At 36.5% G+C, this 22,906-nt stretch overlaps 1 protein-coding gene across 2 annotated transcripts in view; it reads left to right on the top strand.

Annotated features, from left to right (window-relative positions):
• LOC131573617 (conserved oligomeric Golgi complex subunit 5-like) overlaps positions 1-22,906 on the top strand; it is a 175,335-nt gene that overhangs the window by 851 nt on the left and 151,578 nt on the right. Inside the window, exons 2-6 of one of the 2 annotated variants that reach the window (XM_058827743.1) lie at positions 59-198; positions 1,158-1,215; positions 4,108-4,162; positions 4,261-4,330; positions 9,314-9,434. In XM_058827743.1, the coding sequence (XP_058683726.1) occupies positions 59-198; positions 1,158-1,215; positions 4,108-4,162; positions 4,261-4,330; positions 9,314-9,434 (444 nt within the window). Of the gene's footprint in view, positions 1-58; positions 199-1,157; positions 1,216-1,913; positions 1,981-4,107; positions 4,163-4,260; positions 4,331-9,313; positions 9,435-22,906 lie in introns of those variants that run through there. The other variant, XM_058827744.1, reaches the window with a different exon arrangement.

The raw sequence follows: 22,906 nt of genomic DNA, 5'->3' as shown, positions 1-22,906 counted from the left end.
GGGCTATAGATATTTAATTCTTCTGAACTGTGAATATGAAATCTAAATGCTTTTTCAGAATGTTATGCTGACTTCTTCAGAGAAGACTTTGATGTGAAAGCTTACACTTCCCAGTCCATCCATCAGGCTGTGATAGCTGAGCAACTGGCTAAACTTGCTCAAGGTATCAGTCAGTTGGATAAAGAGCTGCATTTACAAGTAAGTTTAATGCATACCTGTTATTATTATATATGGGGTTAATGATATAAACTAGTCAAAAACTTAGTTATCTTACAAACTTGTCACTTGTGAAGTTGCCCAGTGTTGCAAGCAGTTACTAAAGGTACAACTTGCAGCTAAACTAGTAGTGAGTTTGGCAACTCAATTAAGCCCACACTCAGTACTCCTATCAGGCAGCCATGTACTGTTTCAGTTTTTTACTCTTTCTTGGTAGATAGAAGACTCTTTCCAAATGATTGTGTCAGCTATCAAAAACACCTGAGGCCATGTTTCAGCATAGCATTGTGAGAGGACAGAGAGAACTTGAACCCTTACATTGTGTGCTGAAGAGTAACACAAACCCTAAGACTTTCCTTTGAACTAGGCAGATATAACCTTTGTTAACATGCTTCTATACCTTCAGAAAGGCTTTTTAGATAGAAAAACGCTTTTTCTATGCAGGAATCATAAATCCACAGTAGACATTACAAGGAGAACACTTGCTAAGTTTGTGTGTAGTTTCAAAACCTACTTCTTCCTTCCCCCTGCCCCGGTTGATAAGTTCTTTGGGAACTAGTTTATAAATGTCATAAATAGAAAAAAATTAACATATGTTATGGTGTGATTAGTAAGTTCACATTTACAGCTGTTATTAAATATGAAGATCTGTTGAAATGTGATTGCTCTGCTGGCTTTAATTAAGATGTCAGCTCTGATGCACATCTTAATTAGTTACTGACCCTCTTCTCATTCTGAGCTTGCTACTTTTGTGAATTAAAATACCTTGTATTCTTAAAACCCTTTCTCCTGTAAGATGTACCTGCTTTTTCCTGTATCTGGCTAATGTAGGGACGCTGATACTTAAATGCCTAATGTAGGAATGATGGTAATAAATGTAATACTTCTTTTAGGCTCATGTCCCTATTTTTCTCTTTTGATTTCTATATTGTTTTTTTAAGGTTGTTGCAAGACATGAAGATTTGTTGGCCCAAGCTACTGGAATTGAATCCCTGGAAGGTAAATATTGTTATATTATGCTGGCTGTGCTTACAGTGGAGGAAGCACGATCTGTGCAGGGAACATCATTCACTGCCAACTTTGGCCCCCAGTGTTAAAGCTCCAGATCTGATTTCTGAGGAGTAACATGTGGCAGCTTTTTGGTTTGCTGTTTTCTGATTTTTTTTTGTTCAGTTGTTTTTTTTTTATGACAGTAGATGGAGCTCCAAGGAGATTTAGCTGATACTTCTCTGGAGTAGCTGCTTCACAGGAAAATGTATTTTGATTATGTTCTGAGCAACTTTAGCAATAAAGCCTTTTTTGACCTTTTAATATATTTTTCTAAATACGCCTGATTTTGTTGCAGTATTGGTGGCCATCTGTTGCCATAAGCACCAATTTTCCATTGCGTATGCATGTGTTCCATAGTTTGCAGATCTTAACCAAAGAGGCTATAACACATAATCTGAACTGTGTTGAGATATTTTTTACTAGTAAAGGGCTACTAAGTTAAATACATACTTTTGTTTTATTCTTCTGTTTGAGATGTGGATTTTAACATAAATTGCTGATTTTCAAAGGCCTTGCTTTGGAACCATTGACTAGAAGATGGTTGCAGTATATTGTTCTTGTGCCAGGAGCTCATTAAACCTGCCATTCTGCTCTTTGTCACTTTGCTGAGAATGTCACGTGGTTTGGTATTGTGTTTTTTTGTGCAGACAGATATTTACCTCTGTAACATGCTAGAATCTCTATAGCATGTTCCATTTTCCCCTTTGTTACTTGGTAAGTAATTTATCTTTGTTCCTTTTTCTGCTTTCAGGTTTTGGCATAACCAGAGTTTCTGGTTACTGATAGTTATATCCTTAGTCTTTGGAGCTGCTTGGGTATACACAGTTTTGTGTCAGTAATTGCATATAGCTGTGAAATTAAAAATATGGCTATTTAATCTAGTAATGGTAGCTTCTGAATAACTTTTTACACAGTTGGAGAATCAAGCATAAAAGACTGAAATATGTGCCCATTCTCCAAATAAGAAATAGTCAGGAATGTGTAGTCAATCTTGTGATTAATAAATACCTCCCAGTAACAATCTTCAGCATTTTGTACTCAGTGGAATTCTGTTTTCTGAAATGATGGTTTTTGTCTGAATGCATTCCTTCCTAAAATTTCTCTGAGAAAAAAACAATGTACTTCAAAACAACTAGTCAGTTAGGAAACATTTCTAAAAGCAGGTGTGGTAAATAATGCATATTTTACAACTAATATGGCAAAGTAAACATAAAATTCAATTCACCTCAAATTTGTTGAAATTTTCCCATTTACTTAGGGTTATGCTCTTAAAGGAAACACTGAGTCAAGATTTGTAAGAAAAAGAAAAGATAAATGCCAACAGATTTTTTAATTGTGAAGTTAGAAATGCATAGCTCTTGGTATATTTATCAAGTGAGTTAGCAAGTGAAGATTATGGAGCTAATTCACAGCATAGTCATTTGGATGTGTGAAAGTGAATCTCATTAAACATTTTCAAATTAGTACACCCAGCTTGTAGAGTCTTTTCTTTTTTAGGCCTGTGCACTTTTTTTAATGGTACACAGCTCTGGTCTACATATTCTTTTCTGTCTATAGGTAGTTCAGTAGATATCTTGAGCTACCTGTTATTTTAAGATAGGCCAAATTATATCACCATGTATCTTCTAGAGCAGTTGGAGGAGGGAGCGTGCCTTTTCACCCATCCTTATTCTGTCCCCTGGGAGGAGGGCTGTTGTATGCTTAATAGCAATATTGCAGCCATAGATGCAGCAGTGTTGTGCCACTGGCCCTCCCCCATTATTGCAGTGTAGGGTAGACAGTGCAGCCTATTTTTCCAGATTTTCACTGTATTTCATATCTTCATCCTCGTGATCTATTGCATGCCATACCATGTATAAGTAACAGTGAACACATGAGCCTGTCACTAAGGTAAGTTTATAGTTCTAAAATATGGAGAAGACAAGAATTTTCATATCTGTACAAAATGACTGAGATAGTCACAGTACAGAACAACCTGAATATAACTATTAGCAGTAGTTTTGTTTGTCTTCCATCTTACTCTGTCATGCTGCAGTTTTATCTAATTTAATGATGACATGCTTGTAAACAGGGCTTTACAAAAATGTAGTATGTTTTAGAACGCTAACAGTAACTGGAACAAAAATAATTTCATAGGCCTGGGTTTGTCTAACTTAATTAACTTCTCAGCAGGCTGATTCTGTATTGCAAAAATGACTCCTGTCCCCTACTACTTTGTTTGCAATTTACCAAGGAAAGAACAGGCATGCTTGTTGGCTTTCCTTGTGCTGCATTGCCAAACTAATGTGGAACAAACATGATTACAGGAGTTTGCTCTGCTTGTAATCTAAATTAGATGACCTTATAATGGCATTGATACCTTACTTTTTGCTAAAGATGCTTATGCCCGGGAAGAAAACCTTGAAATAGAATTATTTATCTTCTCAATCCTCTTTGTCCTAGTCTCTATGTTAAATAAATAGTGTTAAATAGGTTATGCCATTTTTATGTTCAGGTGTTTATATCAGGTTATATAACTTGAACTGAAGATCAACATTCTCTTAGAAAGTAGCATCCTTTAACTATTATTTTAAATTTCACAAATGATGGATTTTGGAGTGATATTTATTCTGTGGGTTTATGTTCTCTACCAATACATTTTCCATAACATTCAGTAAGTGACCTGCTCAGTTTATTTACCCAATATGCTTACCAATTTTGGTCTCTCTGATGCTCTGATATAAAGGGGGAAATTGTTTTTGGTTTATGCTAAAGTAGTCTGCAGTAGTTACCATGATTTGAAGAAAAACTCTTTCTATAGCTGATGAGTGTTCCATGTAAAAAATCTGCTTTATTTTGCAGGTGTACTCCAAATGATGCAAACTAGAATTGGTGCTCTACAAAGCACTGTTGATAGGTATGACATTCATTATGCAATTAGAAAGTATAAATTCTTATGTTCTGTAATGCTGTTTATTAACCCTGCTATAAATAATTTTCTCATCTTATTTTTAGAATTAGAGTCAAAATCATTGACCCCTACAACAAAATAGTGTCTCGCACAGCTCAGCTAGCAAAACTTCAAGTAAGTTGCATTAAAAATCGTATTTTTAAAAAATTCTCTTTGAACACGTGTTATTTCACAATTGTCAGACATATGTACAATTTTTCTACTCCAGTAGCCTGTAGTTCATTGTCAGGTATTTTTCTGAGAATCAATATTTATGTCTCTTCAAGGGCTACTGAGAAGTGCTTAGTAGGAAAGTTGGAAATTGCAAAATAGGAAATTGACCTTTGCACTAGCTAATTGAGTTTTTGTAGAGATGGAGGAAACAGAGGGGAGGGTTATCTGAGCACAGATTAATTAAATTCTCATAAATGTTAGTGTTATTTTGGTATTTAATGTTTTAGTGCTGTTGTGTAGAAGACACTTTTTGCCCTTAAGTTAATACAGACTTTGCTGCAGTTTAATAAAGAGTTTGGGAATTAATTTTTTCAAAATTCTTTCAAATTTCTTCAAAAGTCAAAATGCTTAAGGAGGTATTTGTGGTTGTGGAGTTTTGTAAGGCCAAGTGCATAGTTGTCTCTGCCTTTTAAATGTAAGTGGAGTCTACAGAAGAATGTAGACGTCTGTTACAGAATATCACAATGGTGGTGAGATAAGTGTTAAACACTTCCATTGATGATTTTATAGTAATTGAAAACTTTTCCATAGATCTTCAGGAGTCATGTATCTGCATTCTATTAAGTTTATGGTTTGAAATGCAACACAGCTCCAGCCTCACAAGTGTTTAGTGGGTTATTGGTTGAACTATTTGTCTTTGCAAGTTTACCTGAATTTTGAGCTGTGGATATATGCTCAAGTAGATTGCCATCTGCAAGTGACTGCTGTTGTAGAGTAGATGAAGCTGCAGACTCATGCAGTTTCTAGTCCAGGGGACTGGTGGAGCAGCTGCACTATCTCTTGGCTGAACTTCTATTTTCTATGGTACTTTCACTAGCAGTGAAGTTCAGCAGGGAGCTCTTAACACTCTGTTCAGCCAGTTTGGCCAGATGCTTCTCCTGTTGTTTTCAGCTCCAGCTGTTACTGTTACTGCCACTTGCCAGAAGTCCCATGACTTCCACGTGGCAGGTTAGGTGCAGATTTTTTTGTTCTCTGATGTGTGTTGTGCATCTAGAAAAAGTTGTGGGAATGGGGGGCTAAAGATGAAGATCATTTCTACCCTGCCCATACAGAAAGTTAGACTGCAGAAGGATGTCTGAGAAGAATGAGTCCCTCAACTTAGAAGGCATTTCTTGGATGCTTCCTCTTAGCTGTACATGGTTGAAAGTGGCATCTATCCAGGGTCAGCATTATTCAGGCTGTGCCAGGGGATTTGTAATATCTGACTTTTTTTGCTGTAAATCAGAAAAAAAAGGTGCAGAGTAAGCGGGAGCCTGGCAGGCTGCTCTTTTAGCATCACTGTAGAAAGGGGAATGATGATTCCAGATTCTATGCCAGTGAGAGTCAGACTCTCAGCGCAAGAGCTGTTGTCTCTTCTTGTGTTGGCAGATACTTTGTGAGTACTTTATGTTGCACTACACTGCTGGGTGGAGTTGAAGGTCAGGACACCTGAATTAATAAATGAAGCTGAATTTACAGAGAGTTGAGTCAAATCTCAGCTCTCCAGCCTTCTAGAAATGCACTGCTGGGATGTCCTTTACCTGGGGGATTTGTTTGTTGAGGAAGGAGGGGCACAGCACAGCAAGCAATTCAGTTCCTGGTGATGGCAGGGCTTACAATGTGAAATTGCTCCCAAATGCAAGACTTGGTTTGGGATTAATACTTGGTTTGGGAATTGACAAATTTAGGAATTTTATCAGAGGATGTACAATTGGTAGAAAAAGATGGTAAAAGAGGTTGCCTTCTGTCAAAATCTGTAGGGTTGGCAGGTGTGTTTTGCTGGAATGCACAATGTATCAGTGCCTCTTGTACTTATGATGGTGTTATTTTAATACCTTATTTAATACCTCTGCATTGATTGCTGTGGGACTGCTGACTAACTGAAGGAATATTTGACTTGCATAAAGCTAGGTTTTGCCATCCTTAATTGTTTTTAATATAGTCTGGCTTTTTCCTAAACATTCTCACTGCAAGTTTGTTGTTAAACTTCAAATCTAGTCCTGAATTCTAAATTTCTCCTATGTGCTTGTACATCTTTTGTCTTGCTCTGCTCTTAGAGCTTCATGGCATCCCAAGGCAGCAGCAGACTCAGAAAGCTCACTTCCTGCTTTAAATCACACTCTCCTCTTCTGACTCTTTTCATAGTCGATCACTTAAGTGGGAGTTGTTACCAGCTGAAATGTGTAGACGGGAGTTTGTCCTTCAGAGGGTTCTTTTCTCTGCAGTTTTGTTTAACTGAGTGTTTTTACATGGTCTCTTAGTTTCAGTGTCTTGGTGTATAAAAAACTTTATTAGAGCAAAACATTAAAAAAAAATGTAATAATTCTGTATTTTGAAGTTATTCTGACTTTATTTACCACTAGCAGATGTCTTCATGATGCTACTATAAATAAATAGTAAATGTAGTCTGAAGATAGTGGACTGTCTCCTCTTTCTTCAGGCTTTATAAACAACAAAATATATACATTCAGTTACCTTGCATACATGAGCTACACACTGGCACATTTTTATGTGACTCTTTATAGTTAAGTCTTCTTTCAGTAATTTTTTAAAATTTGAAATCAAAAGACTCTTTGATTGTAAAATTGTAGAAATAATTTCTGTTGTCATTGACATGTTGCTTTAAATTTCAGGAGACAGCTGATATGTAATCTCGAACAGAATTGGGGTTTATTTTTAATTTTACTTGAAATGACTTGGACTAACTGGGGCTGCTGACCTTTTCCAAATTAATTCTTGCTTGAACAGTAGAATTCGTTCCTTCGTGGATGAAAGCATCTCCTTTATAAAAGCATAATTGATCAACTCAGGGAGGGAATGTTTCCTGAATTAATTCAGACTTCTGTTATGTGGGTAGTCAGGTTAGAGGGTCTGGCATCTGTGAACAGCTCCACCATTAGATACAGTTCCTTATTTCTGTTATATGTCCTTATATATAGCATTCTTTTGCTTTGTCTGGGTGTTTATTAAGTTGGACAGCTCACATAAATGAAAACACTTGAGAGAAATAGAATCTTTCTCAACGGTACAGTGCAGTAGAAATCACTACAAAATTTAGAGTGTATCTTCAGTGTCTTTGGATTTTTTTCCTCCTACTAATTCCCAGGGATAGAAATTAAAACAATTTTTTTTTGCTCTTGTATCTAAATGTTACTTTTCCCGTCTCTTACTCTCTTTTAAAAGATTGTTTCTTCGGACAGGAAATAATAAGTAACAATTCAATGAAAAAGAAATAATCTTTTGGCTTGTAAAGTAAAAGATGGTTCAAAAATAACAGAAGGTGAATTCCTGGGGAAAAAAAATAGACAGAGGTACACAAATTATTATATTTTACATATATATATAAGTAGCAATACTATGCCCTCTTATTTGGTGAAGCATAGTGCTCTATATTAAAAGCTATTTTTGATTATCTTGCAGAAATTTAGTTCACAGATATGAAAGTGATATGTGGATCAAGATTTTTCTAATTAAAGAAATGAATTAATAAAAACTGATACATTAATCTCTCAAAGCAGGATAAGCCCCACTTAGTTCTCACTAAGTGTAATAGAAATCATGTGGTTAAGTTGTCACAGAACACTTCGAAAACTTGCACTTCAGACTGTGATAGAGAGCCCAAAGCAGTCAGAGTAACTGGGCTTTCCCTGATTTGCCTCAGTGGATTTTTTTCTAATTTTTCCTTTTTGTTCTGTCTAGATGTTTAATGAAATTGAATTATAAATATTTGTGGATTTGTTTGTTTATGCTGGCGTAGGGAAGAGACTGCCAGGTTGTACTGTCTGCTGTGGATATTGGTTGAAATGATTCACTTGTACATGTTTTCATATGTGCACTTCAACATTAGTTTTCCATAAATGAACTTGAATCTGAAAAAGAGGTTCTAAGTCTTGTTGGGTACTAAATATTTTTTTAAATTATTTTAAATTAATTTTGATATCCCTGAGGTTAATATTTCAGGAGACTTTGCTTTCAGTACCAGGGAAAATAACTCCAAACAACTATGTCATACTTGTTCCAAATTTCTGACTTGCCACCCTTGTTAATCAGGTTGCAAATGTTGGACTGTACCTATGACTGTACTGAAATCTGAGTTGCATTTCTGAATTCTATTTTAGTTGTTACCCACTCCAGAAAGTTGCTGTTCCCATTGCATGTATTTCAATATATTAGTTGAGTGAAAAGCTATGAAACTATTGTATTTGATTCAGATGTCAGCAATGCCTGTTATTCTAATTTGGTGCTAACAAAAACACACGAATATGGTTCCTAAGAATTTATGTATACGTCCACGTTCCTAATTTTTGAACAAGAATGCCATGTATTTTAATAAGCCATGTAAAAATGAACTAACAATTGTCTGAATGAAGGTAACTGGCCTCTGAAAGTTCTGCTGAGAATTAGTTTTTCCATATATGCCTACCATAAGAGTCAATATCTGTAATAACAATTTAGTCTTTTAAGTTTTATTGTCTTCTGAAGTAAGTGCCATTTTGCTTCTTTTGGATGAGCATTTGATTGGCAAAGCCAACTTATTAACTTTGCTAAAGCTTAAAGAGGGGAGGAGTATTAAGGAGAGATGCACAAGGTAAAGGCTCACTTCTAATTAAAAAGAGAACATGCCTCTGTCATAGGATTCTGAGTTTCCTTTGTTTTTTGTGTGGGTAGTGACAGAATCTCAGTAACCCCATGAATGTAATTAGCAGCTTCTGAAAGTCTTGGTCTATGGGACATAGATTCATATTAAACATTTTTGGAAAAAATGGATTTCAGTGTTCTAAAGTTCCTTGTTTTTATTCACATTCACATTTCCTTTTTTGGTTAAGTTGTTTCCACATTTGAGTACTGGTGTTATGAGGTTGTAATGTACTGATAATATCCCCTAATGCCACAATGTCCCTGCAGGCTGCCTGTGACTTGCTGCGGAGGATAATACGCATCTTGTATCTCAGTAAGAGACTTCAAGGACAGCTGCAAGGAGGAAGCAGAGAGATAACAAAAGCTGCCCAGAGTCTCAATGAACTTGGTGAGTCCTTCTTAATTACTTTTAGATACATTTTTAGCTTGTGCTCTCATGACTCACGCTAGTGTTTGACTTAAAGAAACACCCAAAACTTTTTACTGTGGTTCTTGCTTTCTGCTTCCTGATTTAAATTGAGAAATGGCATGGACAGAACTTACTAGTCCTTTACATTTTTTCATGTGACTTCTCTAGATATAGGTATTTAATAACGTGAAAATTCTATGATAATGACTTGTGTTCTTTTGAGCAACAATTTTTTTGTGAAGCAACTCCTTACTGGTTTATATTTCTATGAAACACCCTCAGAGGCAGAAGATATATATCTAGCTTTTGGGAGACATTGCACTATGGTAAGGTATAGTTTAAATTACAGTTTAAGTCCTAAAATAAAGACATTGGCCCTGTGACTTTTATAAAAGCCATAGGTGATATGATACACAGAAACCTAACCTAGTTCAGATATTGGAAATGTTCTGCTGCAGTAGTGACTAATTTACCCTTTATTTTATTTGCTTCTAGGAAGAATAACGAGGTAGCTCTCATGAAGGCTCAAGTTACATTGTTAGAATGTTTTCTGTACTTGAGCTAGCTTGGGAAATTCCACACTGCTGCAGGATGCATTGAGGAGCATCCCATTAGTCTTGGAGATCAGTTGGTGGTGTTGTATGTGGTATCTTGCCAGCTATTTCTCCTCTGATTTAATGGTATTCAAATTCCAGCTTCCAAAAATAGGTTGTGGGAGGGCTGAACTATCAAACATTCAGAATCATCCTGAAGTTTATTTTGCGTATTTGTCACTACTGCTCTTTTTATACTGTGTGATCAAAAAAATATTAGACAATGACTTAAAACACAGTAGATGCTGTGTTACAAACAGATAGTTTATATATTTATATAGTATATCAATCTGATTGAAGCACTTAAGTACCAATTGTATCATTGTAAAGTAGAATGTTTTTTCTGATTCTTTTTACTTTCCATTTTGCTCTACCATTATGTCTTCAGAATGTATAAAATAATGCTGTTTGTTAACTACCTGGATTGCAGGTGTTGTAGGATTAATTTGGGTGCTAGATCCTATTAAATGAATTAGTACAATTTAGTGGTAAAATCTGAGATGTTTAGTGTAGTTTTTAGGATTTCTTTCTTGCTACTCTTCTTCCTCTTTACATTTTTTTGTTTCACAATTTAGAAAAAAAGAGCTTGCACTTTCTTTTGTCAAAGTGCCACGGACTTTTGAATTTCTTGTTTTCAAATATTTGGTCTTTTCCTGAAGCTTAGCAAAGTCTGAGTAATTATTGTTAAAGATAAAGGGAGATGTGTCCCCTTAGGCAACCCTTTTGAATTGGATCCTACAGTCCATGGGGGTAGCCAAGGCTTGTGGTCCTTAATTTCTTAGTTCTGGATAGTTTATGGCCTGGTAAAATACCTTGTCGGCTGTCGTTTCTATCTTCATCTTATTTACTGGTATCTCTTCCTTTCTTCTCTCTTACCTCTCCATCTGCATCCCTCCTTCATTTCTGGCTGTCTGTCCTTTGTCAACCTCTACTGCCCACCTTGGCTGGTTTGAATTCTTCCTGCTTCCCAGCTGGCTGTGCCTCCCAGCGCCTGGGTGGATGGGAACATCTCCATGAGCAGCTGCTGGTGCAGGGGATTGGAGGTGTCTGTCCTGTGTGGAGAGGCAGTGATTGCTGGGTGTGCAGTGGCTCTGTTCCAGGGGGAGGAAAGCATGGGTCATGGTCAGGATACTGCTGTGGGGGGCAGCGGGAAGGCAGCAGGAAGCCTGGGGTATGGGATGTGGCTGGGGAAGTGCTGTGCTGTGCTTCTGGACTTGGGAAGCACTGGGATGGGTGGGAGATCTCTAGCAGAGAGGTGGTGGTGGTGTGTGGCAGGAGAGCACTTGGGATGTGGTGGCTTGGGGTAAGGCTGTGGAAGTGCTGTGCTTCAAAAAGATAGGAAATGTGATGTAGTGCTCTGTGGTGTCAGGAGGGTGGGAAGTGTGGGGAACTGCACTGGGCGCTGGCAGTTCAGTTGGTGAGATAGGAAAGCTTTGGGAGGCCTGGGGAAATAACTGCAGCATCTGATGGCAGTAAATAGATGGTAGACATGAGTGGTGTGAAAGCCTGGTATTGGATAGAGACCTCTGTGTCACAGAGGCTTGCTTTCATGTCCAAGATGAATACTGATCTGTGGTTTTAGCCAGATATTCCTGAATATCCCTTTCATCTCTCATTCAAAGAAAAAATCATTCCATTGTTTATTACCTTTCTGTTGTACATGTGGTGCAGAATAACAATTTCTGCTTTGTCAAACTCGGCCCTGTGATATTACTGTGAAAGCTTTGTACCTGCTGTGGTGGAAGATACCTTCCATTGCTTCTAAGGTGTTCTGGGTAGAATCTTGAGATAACTGTCAAGTTTTTTTTCTGTACTGCTACCTCTGTGTGTATGTTTGGGGGACGCAAATGTGTGCATTTAGGTATGTATTTAACATATATTCCTGTAGCTAATCTATGTTAGTTCAATCACAACTTTTACTTAGTTGTGTATTGAAGTTTATTTTGCAGTGATGGGAAAGGCTATGGTAAACATACAAAATATTTGAATTAGGCAGAAATATGGGGTCAGTTAGAGGAAGTAAAAGAAACAGTAGCTTTTACTGAGAAGTGGATTTTTTCTGGATGCCTAAAGTTGCTAGTAGTCTGCAGATCTCCAGCTTCAGTTTATGATGTTAGGAACATGCTTTCTCTTAAAGCATTTGATAATATTTTGACTGAGATCTCTACTTAGAGCTGAAGTGGATCTGAAATTCCTCTGTGTTGGAGTTTCACATTCTTTGGAATTAACTTCACACTTCGGCACAGTAAAAAGAAAACCTAATTTCCTATGTAGTTTTAGAGATTAAAAGCGAGTTCTGTGTCTGTATGTGTATATATATATTTATAGAAAATTAAACCCCAGACTTCTGCAACTCTTTTACCTTCCAACACACTGTGGACTCTCTAGCAAAGTAGAATAAGCACTTAGGTGTTTCTCTAGTGCTAAGTTTTTGTATAATACAATCCAATTCAGTGTTTATATAGGTAAAACAAGTGCCAATATTCAGATGTCATGCAGTGCCTAATGTTGTGAATTATATGCCCTGACTATGCTTCTTGGTAGTATTTAAATACAAATATTTTATAAAGCAAAAAAGAAACATTCCTAAGCAAGATTAAACAATAGAATGTGACAAGAAAATGGTGCACTATATGTAGTTCCCTTTCACAAAAGAAATTCTGCAGGCATTAAAATATCAGCTGTCTTCCATGTGGATATACAGAAATTACCGTCTTTAACAATGGCTGGTAACTTATCAGACGGAGATGAAAAAATTCTGAGTTGTGCAGCGAAAGGCCAGTTTAAGTGTGGACAGGCTAATTCCATCTGTCAGTTACAGAGTTTTGGACAGCAAAGGATTTCCCTCTTTTCCAGGTTAAATACTTATAAATGGTGTCATCATTATTCGTATAAATGCCTAGACTTCTTTTAATGGTAATAAATTCCTCATCTGTATATATGCTTGTATTATAATTTATGTCTCAGCAAGTAAATCTGTTTGCTTAAATATTCTTCTGAGTATATAATATTTAAGCGCAGGTTCTTGCACCAGGCACAATTTTGCTCTTTTGTAAACTCAGGCTTAGTCTGTAACTAAGATGTGCAGTCATAAAATGAAGGAGAAGGGGTCTATTAAAATACAGTTTCAGGTATCTTCAGTATAGATGTTATTCCAGGAAAACATAGCCTTCCATGTAACTTAAGAGAGGATGGGCAAAGATAGAGCTATGACCTTACTTTAAAGCTAAATAATTCTAAAGACATAACAAAATATGGTCAGTTATTGAAGTGTAGCTGAAATGGAGAAAATGCTACGTATGTATTGTGTGCTTGTTGTGGTTTAACCCCAGCCAGCAGCCAAGCCCATGCAGCCTCTTGCTTGCTCCTCTGTGAGTGGAGGTGGGGTGGGCAGAGAATTGAATGGATAAAGTGAGAATATCCATGGGCTGATATAAAAACAGGTAAAGCAAAAGCCAGGCATGCAAGAAGAGCAAAACAAGGAATTCAGTCACCATTTCTAATGGGCAGGCAGTGTTCAGCAATACCTTGGAAAGCAGGGCTCCATTAGATGTGGACACAAATACCATCACTCCAAATCTCCCACTCTTCCTCCTTCCTCCCCCAACTTTACATGCTGAGTATGACTGTATGGGATGGAGTATCCCTTGGATCAGTTGGGCTCAGCTGACCTTTCTGTGTCCCCTCCCAACTTCTTGTGTGCTCCCAGCCTCCTCACTGATGGAGTGGGGTGAGAGGCAGAAAAGGACTTGACTCTAAGTTGTGCTTACCAATAATGAAAACATCTCTGTGCTGTCAACACTACTTCCAGCACAAATGCAAAACATAGCCCCTATCAGCTGCTGTGAAGAAAATTAACTCTGTCCTTGCTAAAACCAGCAAAATCATTTATAAGGAGGGAGCAAAACTTACCTGGGACAGTTTTTTGGCCTTACCATCACAATACAAGATTTAAGAGAAATTAAAAGAAATACAGCTTGTGAAGAAGTGTTTCTGGGCTGGAGAAAACTGAAATTAGTTAGGTAATACATGGTACTGGGTGAAATACAATTTGAAAAAAAAAATTTTAGCTATGTCTGGAAGGACTCTTTGTACCTGGTGTAATATAGGTGTTGGTAGCCTGATCTTCTGAAGTATGGTATGCACAATGGTAGCAGTAATCTTTGAAATTAAAAATTCTTGAGGCTAGAAATAAATTTGACTTATCACTTTTCTAGGGTAAACAATATGGATCATACACGATTTAAAAAAGAAAAAAGCTTGGATAAAGCTGATACATCTGTTAGAGTAGAATTAGTGACAAAGGAAGGAGAAAGGAGGAAAATGCCTGTCTTAATATGGTTTGCATTGTGTGACTTTGTCTTTTCCACTATGTGGGTTTCTCTGTGTCAGTGCACTTTTCCGGTATTGTTGCTACATGTAGTACCGTGAAGATTCTACTGAACACTATTGTAAAGATGTGAAGCTATCTTTGGTACTACAGATCATCACCTAGTTTGTTTCATACACTAATACAAAATAGTGCTTGATAGAGGGAGACAACATGATCTGTGTTTTTCTCTTCTTTGAAAATGTCATTAAATAGAGCAATATCTTCCCAAATTTTATAAGCCTAAAAAGTATTATTTCCTTCTTGTTCTCTGTTGCTGATGTGCCTATTTCATGGAAAAGAGAGCATGTTCCTTTGTGTATGTATATATAGCATGTATATGTATATACACGTGTATATAATAGCATATGTATGTATATAAACATTTATAATATTCATAAATACAAATATGAATAATATGTATATGCATCCTAATGTATCTCAGATGCTTTTCAGAGTAATCTCCTTGTTCTTAGTGATCATCTTTGTGAATTCTGGGGGGAGAGATTAGATTCCAGAATGTAATGGAGAGCTTGTTTTATTCAAAATAGACCTTACTACCACCTATTTTAGACAATTCAAAGTAACCTGACTTCCTTAAGCAAAGGAATTCTAGAACAGATAAATTATTTGTTGGAGTCTATATAAAAGTGCTGTTAAATAGTAGGACACACAGCTTTATCAAGAATGAATCCTGTTTAACAACTGTATTTTCTTTGTTGGCAGCATAACAGGCCTTGGGACTAGAGAGATCAATGACTGTCTTGTAGTTTGATTTAAATAGGGCTCTTGACACCATTGATTTAAATAGGGCTCTTGACACCGTGTCACACTAGCAGGATCAGCAATAGAATCCAGATGAAAATGTCATGCAGTGTATGCAGAAGTTCGGAGAAAGCTGTACCCCAGAACCCTTCATTTATCGTTCACTTACCCAGCAATATATCAGGCAGGGTGTTGTTAGAACGTGTTCTGTAGCTGGCGTGTATTTTCATTAATGATTTGAGTGATGTTATATGGCATATATCCTTATTAAATTTCCTAGCAATAATCAAGCAGAGAAGAATGGAAATGTACACTGGGAAACAGGATTAGAATGAAGAATATTCTTAGTGAATTGGAGATATGTCTTACTGATTTTTCTTTCAGACAAGTGCTAAGTCCTCACAATAAATAGTTATAGTTGAGAGGGGTAACAAGAGAAATCACTGTATGGATTACAGTTCTGTAGAAAGGGTTGAGAGTTCCACAGAAACTGAGTGCAAGCCGCTTGTTCATTTGTTTTTGTAACAGTGTGACATTATTGACAATTGTGCTGATTTTTGTGAGGAAGGATGTTGTGTGCAAGGCACTTGGAAATAATCTTTTGTTCATGCTTCAAACAGATTATCAAGTCCCTTTTGAGGCACCTCGTTGAAGAAAGATGTAAGTTAATTGGAGAAACTCCTAAGCACAGCAGCAATGGTGGCTGAAGGTCTTGAGGATGGTCAGTGGGTGAAGGAACTGGAAGTGTGTGGCTCTGGTTTGGAGAAGAGGGGTGTGAGAGGGAGAGTAATGCTCTTCAGATAAACAAAGTTTTTTCAGATGGGGAGTAAGTGGCTCTCCATATGCATTGTGATTGAAACAGTAAGTAATGGGCCTGAAATGAAGCAAAGGAATTTTTTTTCCTAAAATGTTAGGAAAGAATTCTACCAGAAATGATAATTTCAGGGGAGCTGTGAAGTTGTATTTGAAGCCTTTTTAGAAGTGTTTTAGACAAAGCGTGTACCAGGAATGAAATCATATAGTCATGGAATAGCTTGGGTTGGAAGGAACCTTTAAAGCTGATCTAGTTCAACTCCTCTACAATAAGCAGGGATAATTAGATAGAGATGATTTTGCCTTGAAGTAGGAGGACTTGGTAGTTGATCTGCTCCCAGTCCTTTGTGTCTCTTGGAGATCTTCCCCTCCTTCCCCTTTTTTTTTTTTGGTTGGTTGGGGCTTTTTTGGTTTGGTTTTGGTTTGGTTTTTTTATTGGAATGCTTGATGTAGAATGTTCTTCACAAGTTGGTTTGTTGGTCATTGTTCCCAGATACCACCTGGAATATTATTAGGACACTGTGACTGGAAATTTCATGCCATCATTTCAGCCTCTTCTTATCATTCCTTTAGATGAGATGGATAAATCTCCTCAAAGACCTTCAGCTCAACCATCTGACACAATTACTTCTCTTCTGGTTGTGACTGACATTCACATAAACTTCACATAGTTCATTGTGTTACTTGAGTGCTGCAAAAGCTATTAATGTCAGTCTGGTCTAGGAGAATGCAGTGAGCAAGAATAGGAAGGTAATACTGACTATGTGAATGTAAGTGTCCTGTAACTAATTTTTTTCCCCCGTTTGCTGGGAAAGAAGGCAAGCTGTCCAACTGTTTTTAAGAAAGATGTTACTTTATTTCTCTTTTAGTTTTTTAGTATTTGGGATGAGTGATGAATATTGGTTTGTATTTATCAAAATACTAAGCACTACTAGTTAGTATTCAGTAAACAACAGTTTTAATTTGTTATTTTAGTGGTAAGTATTAAACTAGGGGTTTTTTATACCAGTTAGCCCTATCTATTGCAAGGTGGAATTACCTTTACCTGTGGTTTCCACAGGTGTACCTTATTAATTGAGTATTAAAATAGCATAGTCTATCTAATACTCAGTGACTTGCTCTGAAGTGATTGCAGATTGGCTGACTGCAATATTTATTCCTCAGGTTAAATATTGTTGTCTAAAAGCTGTTTCATTTTAGCTGCTACAGTTTTTGCAGTAGCATTCAAATATGTGTTATGTATCTGTACACAAGTATTACTAAACTTGCAATGGTAAACTGTCTGAACATCTGCCATGGATACTGTGGCAGCTCTCTTTCACTGCCGCCTTCTTCCTGTATCCTGTTCAGTGATTAACTTTTTTTTTTCTTTTTCCAAGCAGTAATTTACAGTGTATGATTGCCAAGCTAGATCTTGTGTTGACTGCTGTTAAAGTGAGGATGGAGTTGGTTACTGTCATGTCAGTGAAGTATTTCACTGCTACTACACAGTGCACAGTTTCTCATGAGAATCAACGCACTTCAAACTTGAGGGAAATGTTGCTTCCATAGTGCTTTTGCTTAGGAACTGAGATGCTTTACAATTTGCTGCCTTGTGCAATACCTAATGTCCTCCAAAGTAATATAGCATATATCTGTGTAGCACAATTGTTCTGTAGGGGTAAGTGAACTGATTTGATTAATAGAAATTACATGGCTTTGATTGCATGACTCTTTGCCTGGGGTAATTAGTCTTGCTGGGAATGACTGAATTGTATTACTGGCGCAGAGCCATCTGCATTAGTGCTGCTGCTTCAGGTGGTGCATCTGCACCCATGGGAAGTGTAAATATCCTGCTAAAACATTTTTCTTCATTGTCCCCAATGGTGTTAGCAGTAACACTGCCAGACCTTCACTGAAATGCCCTGGACTTAAAAATACTCTGCTTTTCTGTAGCTGAATGTCATCTCCATGTTCTTCAGTTTTATGTTGTTCCTTTCAGTTGAGTTGGATTTTATTTTGCTTTGTTATATTTTTCGTGAGATTCTGTTACCATAAGATGGAAGATTTCGCAAAAAATGTGATGTGCAAATTTTATTTATAATATTCCAGGCAAAAAAAAACCCCTTTGTGGTGGGAAGGTCAATTTTTTTCTTGTTGGCTTTTGAAATAAAGAAGAATCTTGGTAGTATGTAAGAAGTTCGTTAATTTGAACTGTTGACTGTTGGATACCAAATTAACTTAGAATGACTTTCAAAACTTAAACCAATCTTTTATTATTAAGAGGCCAATAGTGTAAGACCTCTTTATTCTCTTTGAGCAAGGCAGACAGAGCATATAGATTTTACCATTAAATTGTGGTTTGCTACGACTAGGATTCCTAGCTTGGAAACCTCATGTTAGACAAAGCATTTTACATAAATATTTTGCATGTTTAACCTAATCTCTGGCATGCATTCTTTTTCTTACCATTAGAAAGATAGACAGTAGAAGACACTAGGTAATTACAGACACATGAGAGAAAAGACTAAAGTTTGAATTCATGCAAGAAAAAAATTCTGTTGCAACTTTGCTTTTCAACATAGCCTTTAAATTACCAGGGTTTGGAATTTAATTTTCTTTATGCATAGAGTTCAAGAAAAAGAATCCAAGTATAATTGTAATTCTGGGATTTCTTCATGCCTAGTTTCCTTTAAACAACGGCAAACAAGTTTCAAGTTTGCCGTATTAAGTGAAACTGTTTTTTCATGCAAGCATTAAGTTGATTTCTGGTATTGATGAGATTAATCTTTTGGCTGTAACTACTTAAAAATTTTGATTTTACCATACTCTTAGGTATTTGGTAATTTTAGTCTTGAGCACACAGACTTTGTTGGAAGGCTGTGTGTCAGATGTTTTAAAATGGGTTTAGTATTCCACTTTCTGTTGTGGTGTTGACCTGTTCCAAGTGATATGTTATTGACAGCCCAGTAGTAAGGCTCTGTCAGAAGTTAGTTATGGTGTGTTCAAATTGCTTTTGCTGTAGCATGTGGAGTATTTCCAAAAGTTTTTATCCGTGTTCCAGGCCCATCAAAGACTTGTATTTGATTTTCTGTCCTTTGCTTTTTTCTTTTTCAGTTACAGATGTCCACACCTTTTGTTCCTTATATTTCTGGAAAGCTTTACTCTTTCCAACTCCCTGTCATCTGTTCCTTAAATCTTATTGCTGCTATTTCATTATTAGGATCAGTTATGACTGTTATTGTATGACCTAATGTATAGAAGTTTTGGTTGTAGGCCAGTATTACATTAAACTAGGCTTTAGCAGGTACAGGTACAATCTAGGGCCTGACAGCTCTTGATTTATTAGCTTCTAATAGTTCAGAGGACTCCAGTGGGGAAAGAAATGATAGTGGACAAAAACTAAGGAAGGGGAGGGGGAATGTGATCGACTGCCACAAAGTGTTTTCTGCTTGGAGATGAATTATTGTCAGGACAGGAGAATAACTGCACTCATCATGCAGTTGATAAATTATTATGCATTTAAACTATGTATGGACAGGCACATGCGGCACAAATAGTGTTTGCATTGGTAGCACATTCAGTTCAGTGTTTGAGATTAAGCCAGTAATTCTTATTTCTTAAAATTACTGTAATTGCAGTGTTTTTCCATTTGCTTTGGTAATACATCAGATGGTCTGCGGTTTTGCAAGCTAGAGGATATATCTGGGGTTTGAAGTGTCACCTAATGCTGAAAAAAGGAACTCTGGAATTTTGAAAGAAGAGGTGATTGGAAATGAAGAATAGAAGGAGTGATGAAAAGGGAAATTGTGGAAGAACATCTTGGCAGTTACACCATCCTATCTTTTCTCATTAATAAGTTTAAATGTAAAGGCCAGGTCTCATAGTTCTTTTTTTTTTCCAATTTTTGTTTGTTTATTTTGCAATTAGTGAATTTAAATGTGTCATTCTAAAACCTGAAAACTGTACTTATATTCTGTTTCTCTAATTACAAAATTCTCCTTCTGCTCTCTTCTCAAAGTATCCCCCATAGAGCAGAAAGAAATTAAACCAAGCCTGTTTCTGTTTTGCTGTTAAGGCATATTTGTTCCCCACCAGAAGGATGGCATTCCAACAAAGTTTGGACCTTGTTTATACTTTACCCTTTGATCTTTTCAAGTGTTTGAACAGTAAGTATTTTTGTATTTTTTATCTAAGGTGTGTCGTAAGAGTGGAGATAGAAAAGGATATGAGAACCAGCAACACAGATAGGCTTGTATTTATGAATGCTTGTGTTCAGGGTAAATACAAATTCAGAGGGAGTTTTTTTTAATTTTTAATTGGTTTGAAGTTGTTATGATTGTGTAACTAGTACAGATCGTAGGGCATCTTTGAGTTTTGAGACCAAGAATTGTTACTGGATCATCACACTTTTTCAATAGAACTACATAATTAAAAGTAGAAAGAAAAGCTCTGGGTTTCTGTTTCCAGGTGATGCACAAAAACTAGCAAGACCAAAAGATGTCTGCAAGCTCTGTCTGCTCTTGAATCTAGTAATTTTTGTGCAGTGACTTTAAAAGCTCTGTATTAGTTAAAAAAAAAATAAAACTTGACCAGACCAAAGATGAAAATCAAAGTTTAAAAGAAGTATTTTTGACTGAAAAGAAGGTACACAGAGGTTAGCGGTGAGTCTTTGAGATATATTTTTGCAGCTCATTAATTATAAATACATTGTAGACAGTACAGGTAGAGAATATGGTCATAAAGAAAAAGGCAAGTTGAATGACATAGTTCCAAACAATAAATGAATGTAGGGATATCAACAAAACAGAGACATGTCATCTCTAAATTTGTGGTTTATTCTTACTGTATTTCAACAGGCATAAAAGTTTAAGTAAACAGTGAAGAGCTAGGGCTCTTAAGTTGTTGACACAAATGACTAGCATGGAAAGATTTAGTTTTCTAGTTCCACTTACAGCTGGAATGATACATCTGAAACAATATGGATCCAGTTGTCTATTCTACTCTGGGTGGAAGTTCTGCAAGGAAAAGGCAGTTTTATATTTCTGGCTAAGTATGCATAGGCACTGTCCAAAGCTCTGGTAGGAACTGGCATTTATAACTTTCTCTGTTGCCTCTTTCTGTAAATTTATACAGTTGGAGATTTAATACTAAATTGCAGATTAGTGCTCCCAGAACTAGAGTAGTGATCTGTTAAGGTGACCATACTTGGTGGTTTGAGTTCAATAGATGATCACATGTCCATGGGAAGGTGTGGAGAAATGTCACACATTTTTTCTAGGGATGCTGGCTGAGGATAGCTGAGTTTTGTTTATCTATGGCCAATGGTGAAATCAGGCATTTAGTGGTCAAAGAAATAACACTGAGAAGCAGTTTCTAATATTGATCTTTGTCTTTCTGCTGAAAGCATTTATTAGTGTGTAACCCAGGGGTTGAACAGAAGAAGAACATGGTTCATTCAGAAATAACACTTCAATATTGTATATCTGAGAAGACAGAGTAGTTTTTATTTCTTTTTGAGCAAACAGCTTCAGCAATAGTGTGAGAGAGAACAGAAATCGATAAAATGGACAGGTCACTTGTGATGACTAAGGAAAGAAGTGAGCATTGTATTAGAATGATTACTAGAAGATCAAATAATGGAAGTAGCAAATAATTTTCAGAAAATTTCATTGAGGATAGTAGAATGAGAAGTTTTGGTAGAATTACCGGTAAATGCATATAGATCTGAAAGTCAGCTAACAAAATTCAAAAGATGTTACTTTCACAACCCACTGAATTAAACCAGAAAAACCAAATCATTGCATGTTTCTGAAATGTGTGGAAGAACAGAATTGGGAGCCCAGATTACTTGTTCTCTGCAGCCAGAGCTTAAAAGTCACCCATTTCTAACACAGGAAATGGTACTTTGTGTTCTCCTATAATAAACAAACCTGTTGGATTTGGAAGCCACCTGTTGCCAGAGTGGCAAGTTGTGATGCATAAGGAAAACTGATAAAATAGACCCAGTATTCAGTGTTTCATTTTGAAAGAGTTAATTTTCCATTGCAGAGGATCTTCAGTAGGTGGGTCAAATGTATTTAGCCAAGCTTGAAAGCTAAAAGCTTGCTGAGAAGACAATATTAGATTGTGCAATACTGGCTTTTTGGCAATGAAGAAAGAAGGTACTCCTGGCTGAAGGCCTATTCTAGTGTAGTGACAAAGCAAAGACAACAACTACCATTGCACAACAATGTATAAATACCACTGAATGCATTAATTGCAAATATAGAGTATAGATATGAAAAATTTAAAATACTGCAGAAAAAAAAATCTATGACTAACTGGAACCAGAAAGACACCTATCATGGAACAAACATATTAATATACTTGTTTCCAGATTGTCCATAAAGATAAGAATAGGAGGATTTTTCTGTCAGTGCTCTTGTTTTCTCTTTGAAGGCAGGTTAATATGTTCTTCCATAGAGAAAGGATACCAACAATTAACGAGGATGTTACACAAAAAGTGCTAAGTTCCCAGAGACATTAGTTTATAATTCCTTACTGAATGGGGAAGGAGAAAGTCCAACTTGTGTTGTTCCAGCATTCAGAAGGAGATGGTATTTCTATTGAGATCAATGTCAAGTAGATACAAAACTACTCAAAAAATAGTAGGCAAGTTGAATTCATTTGAAAGAAGAATTCAGGTCTGTAAAGCTGAATTAATGATAGCCAATTACCTTTTTATTGAAAATACATGTTGTCAAACAAATTTGTGTGTTTTGCTTATTGAATTGATTAAAGAAGTTGTGTAGATGCATTATAGATTTATGTGCATAAATTTAGATGACTTAAACCTCCCTTTAAGTTATTGTTCCCCAAAGTGGGTATTTAAATAAGCCATATTCTCCTTACTTCACAGTTGCTCTACATTCTTAGTAGATGATTTTGTT

This window comes from Poecile atricapillus, chromosome Z (genome assembly GCF_030490865.1).
Source record: "Poecile atricapillus isolate bPoeAtr1 chromosome Z, bPoeAtr1.hap1, whole genome shotgun sequence".
NCBI lineage: Eukaryota > Metazoa > Chordata > Aves > Passeriformes > Paridae > Poecile > Poecile atricapillus.
This window is presented reverse-complemented; position numbering and strand designations above follow the sequence as displayed.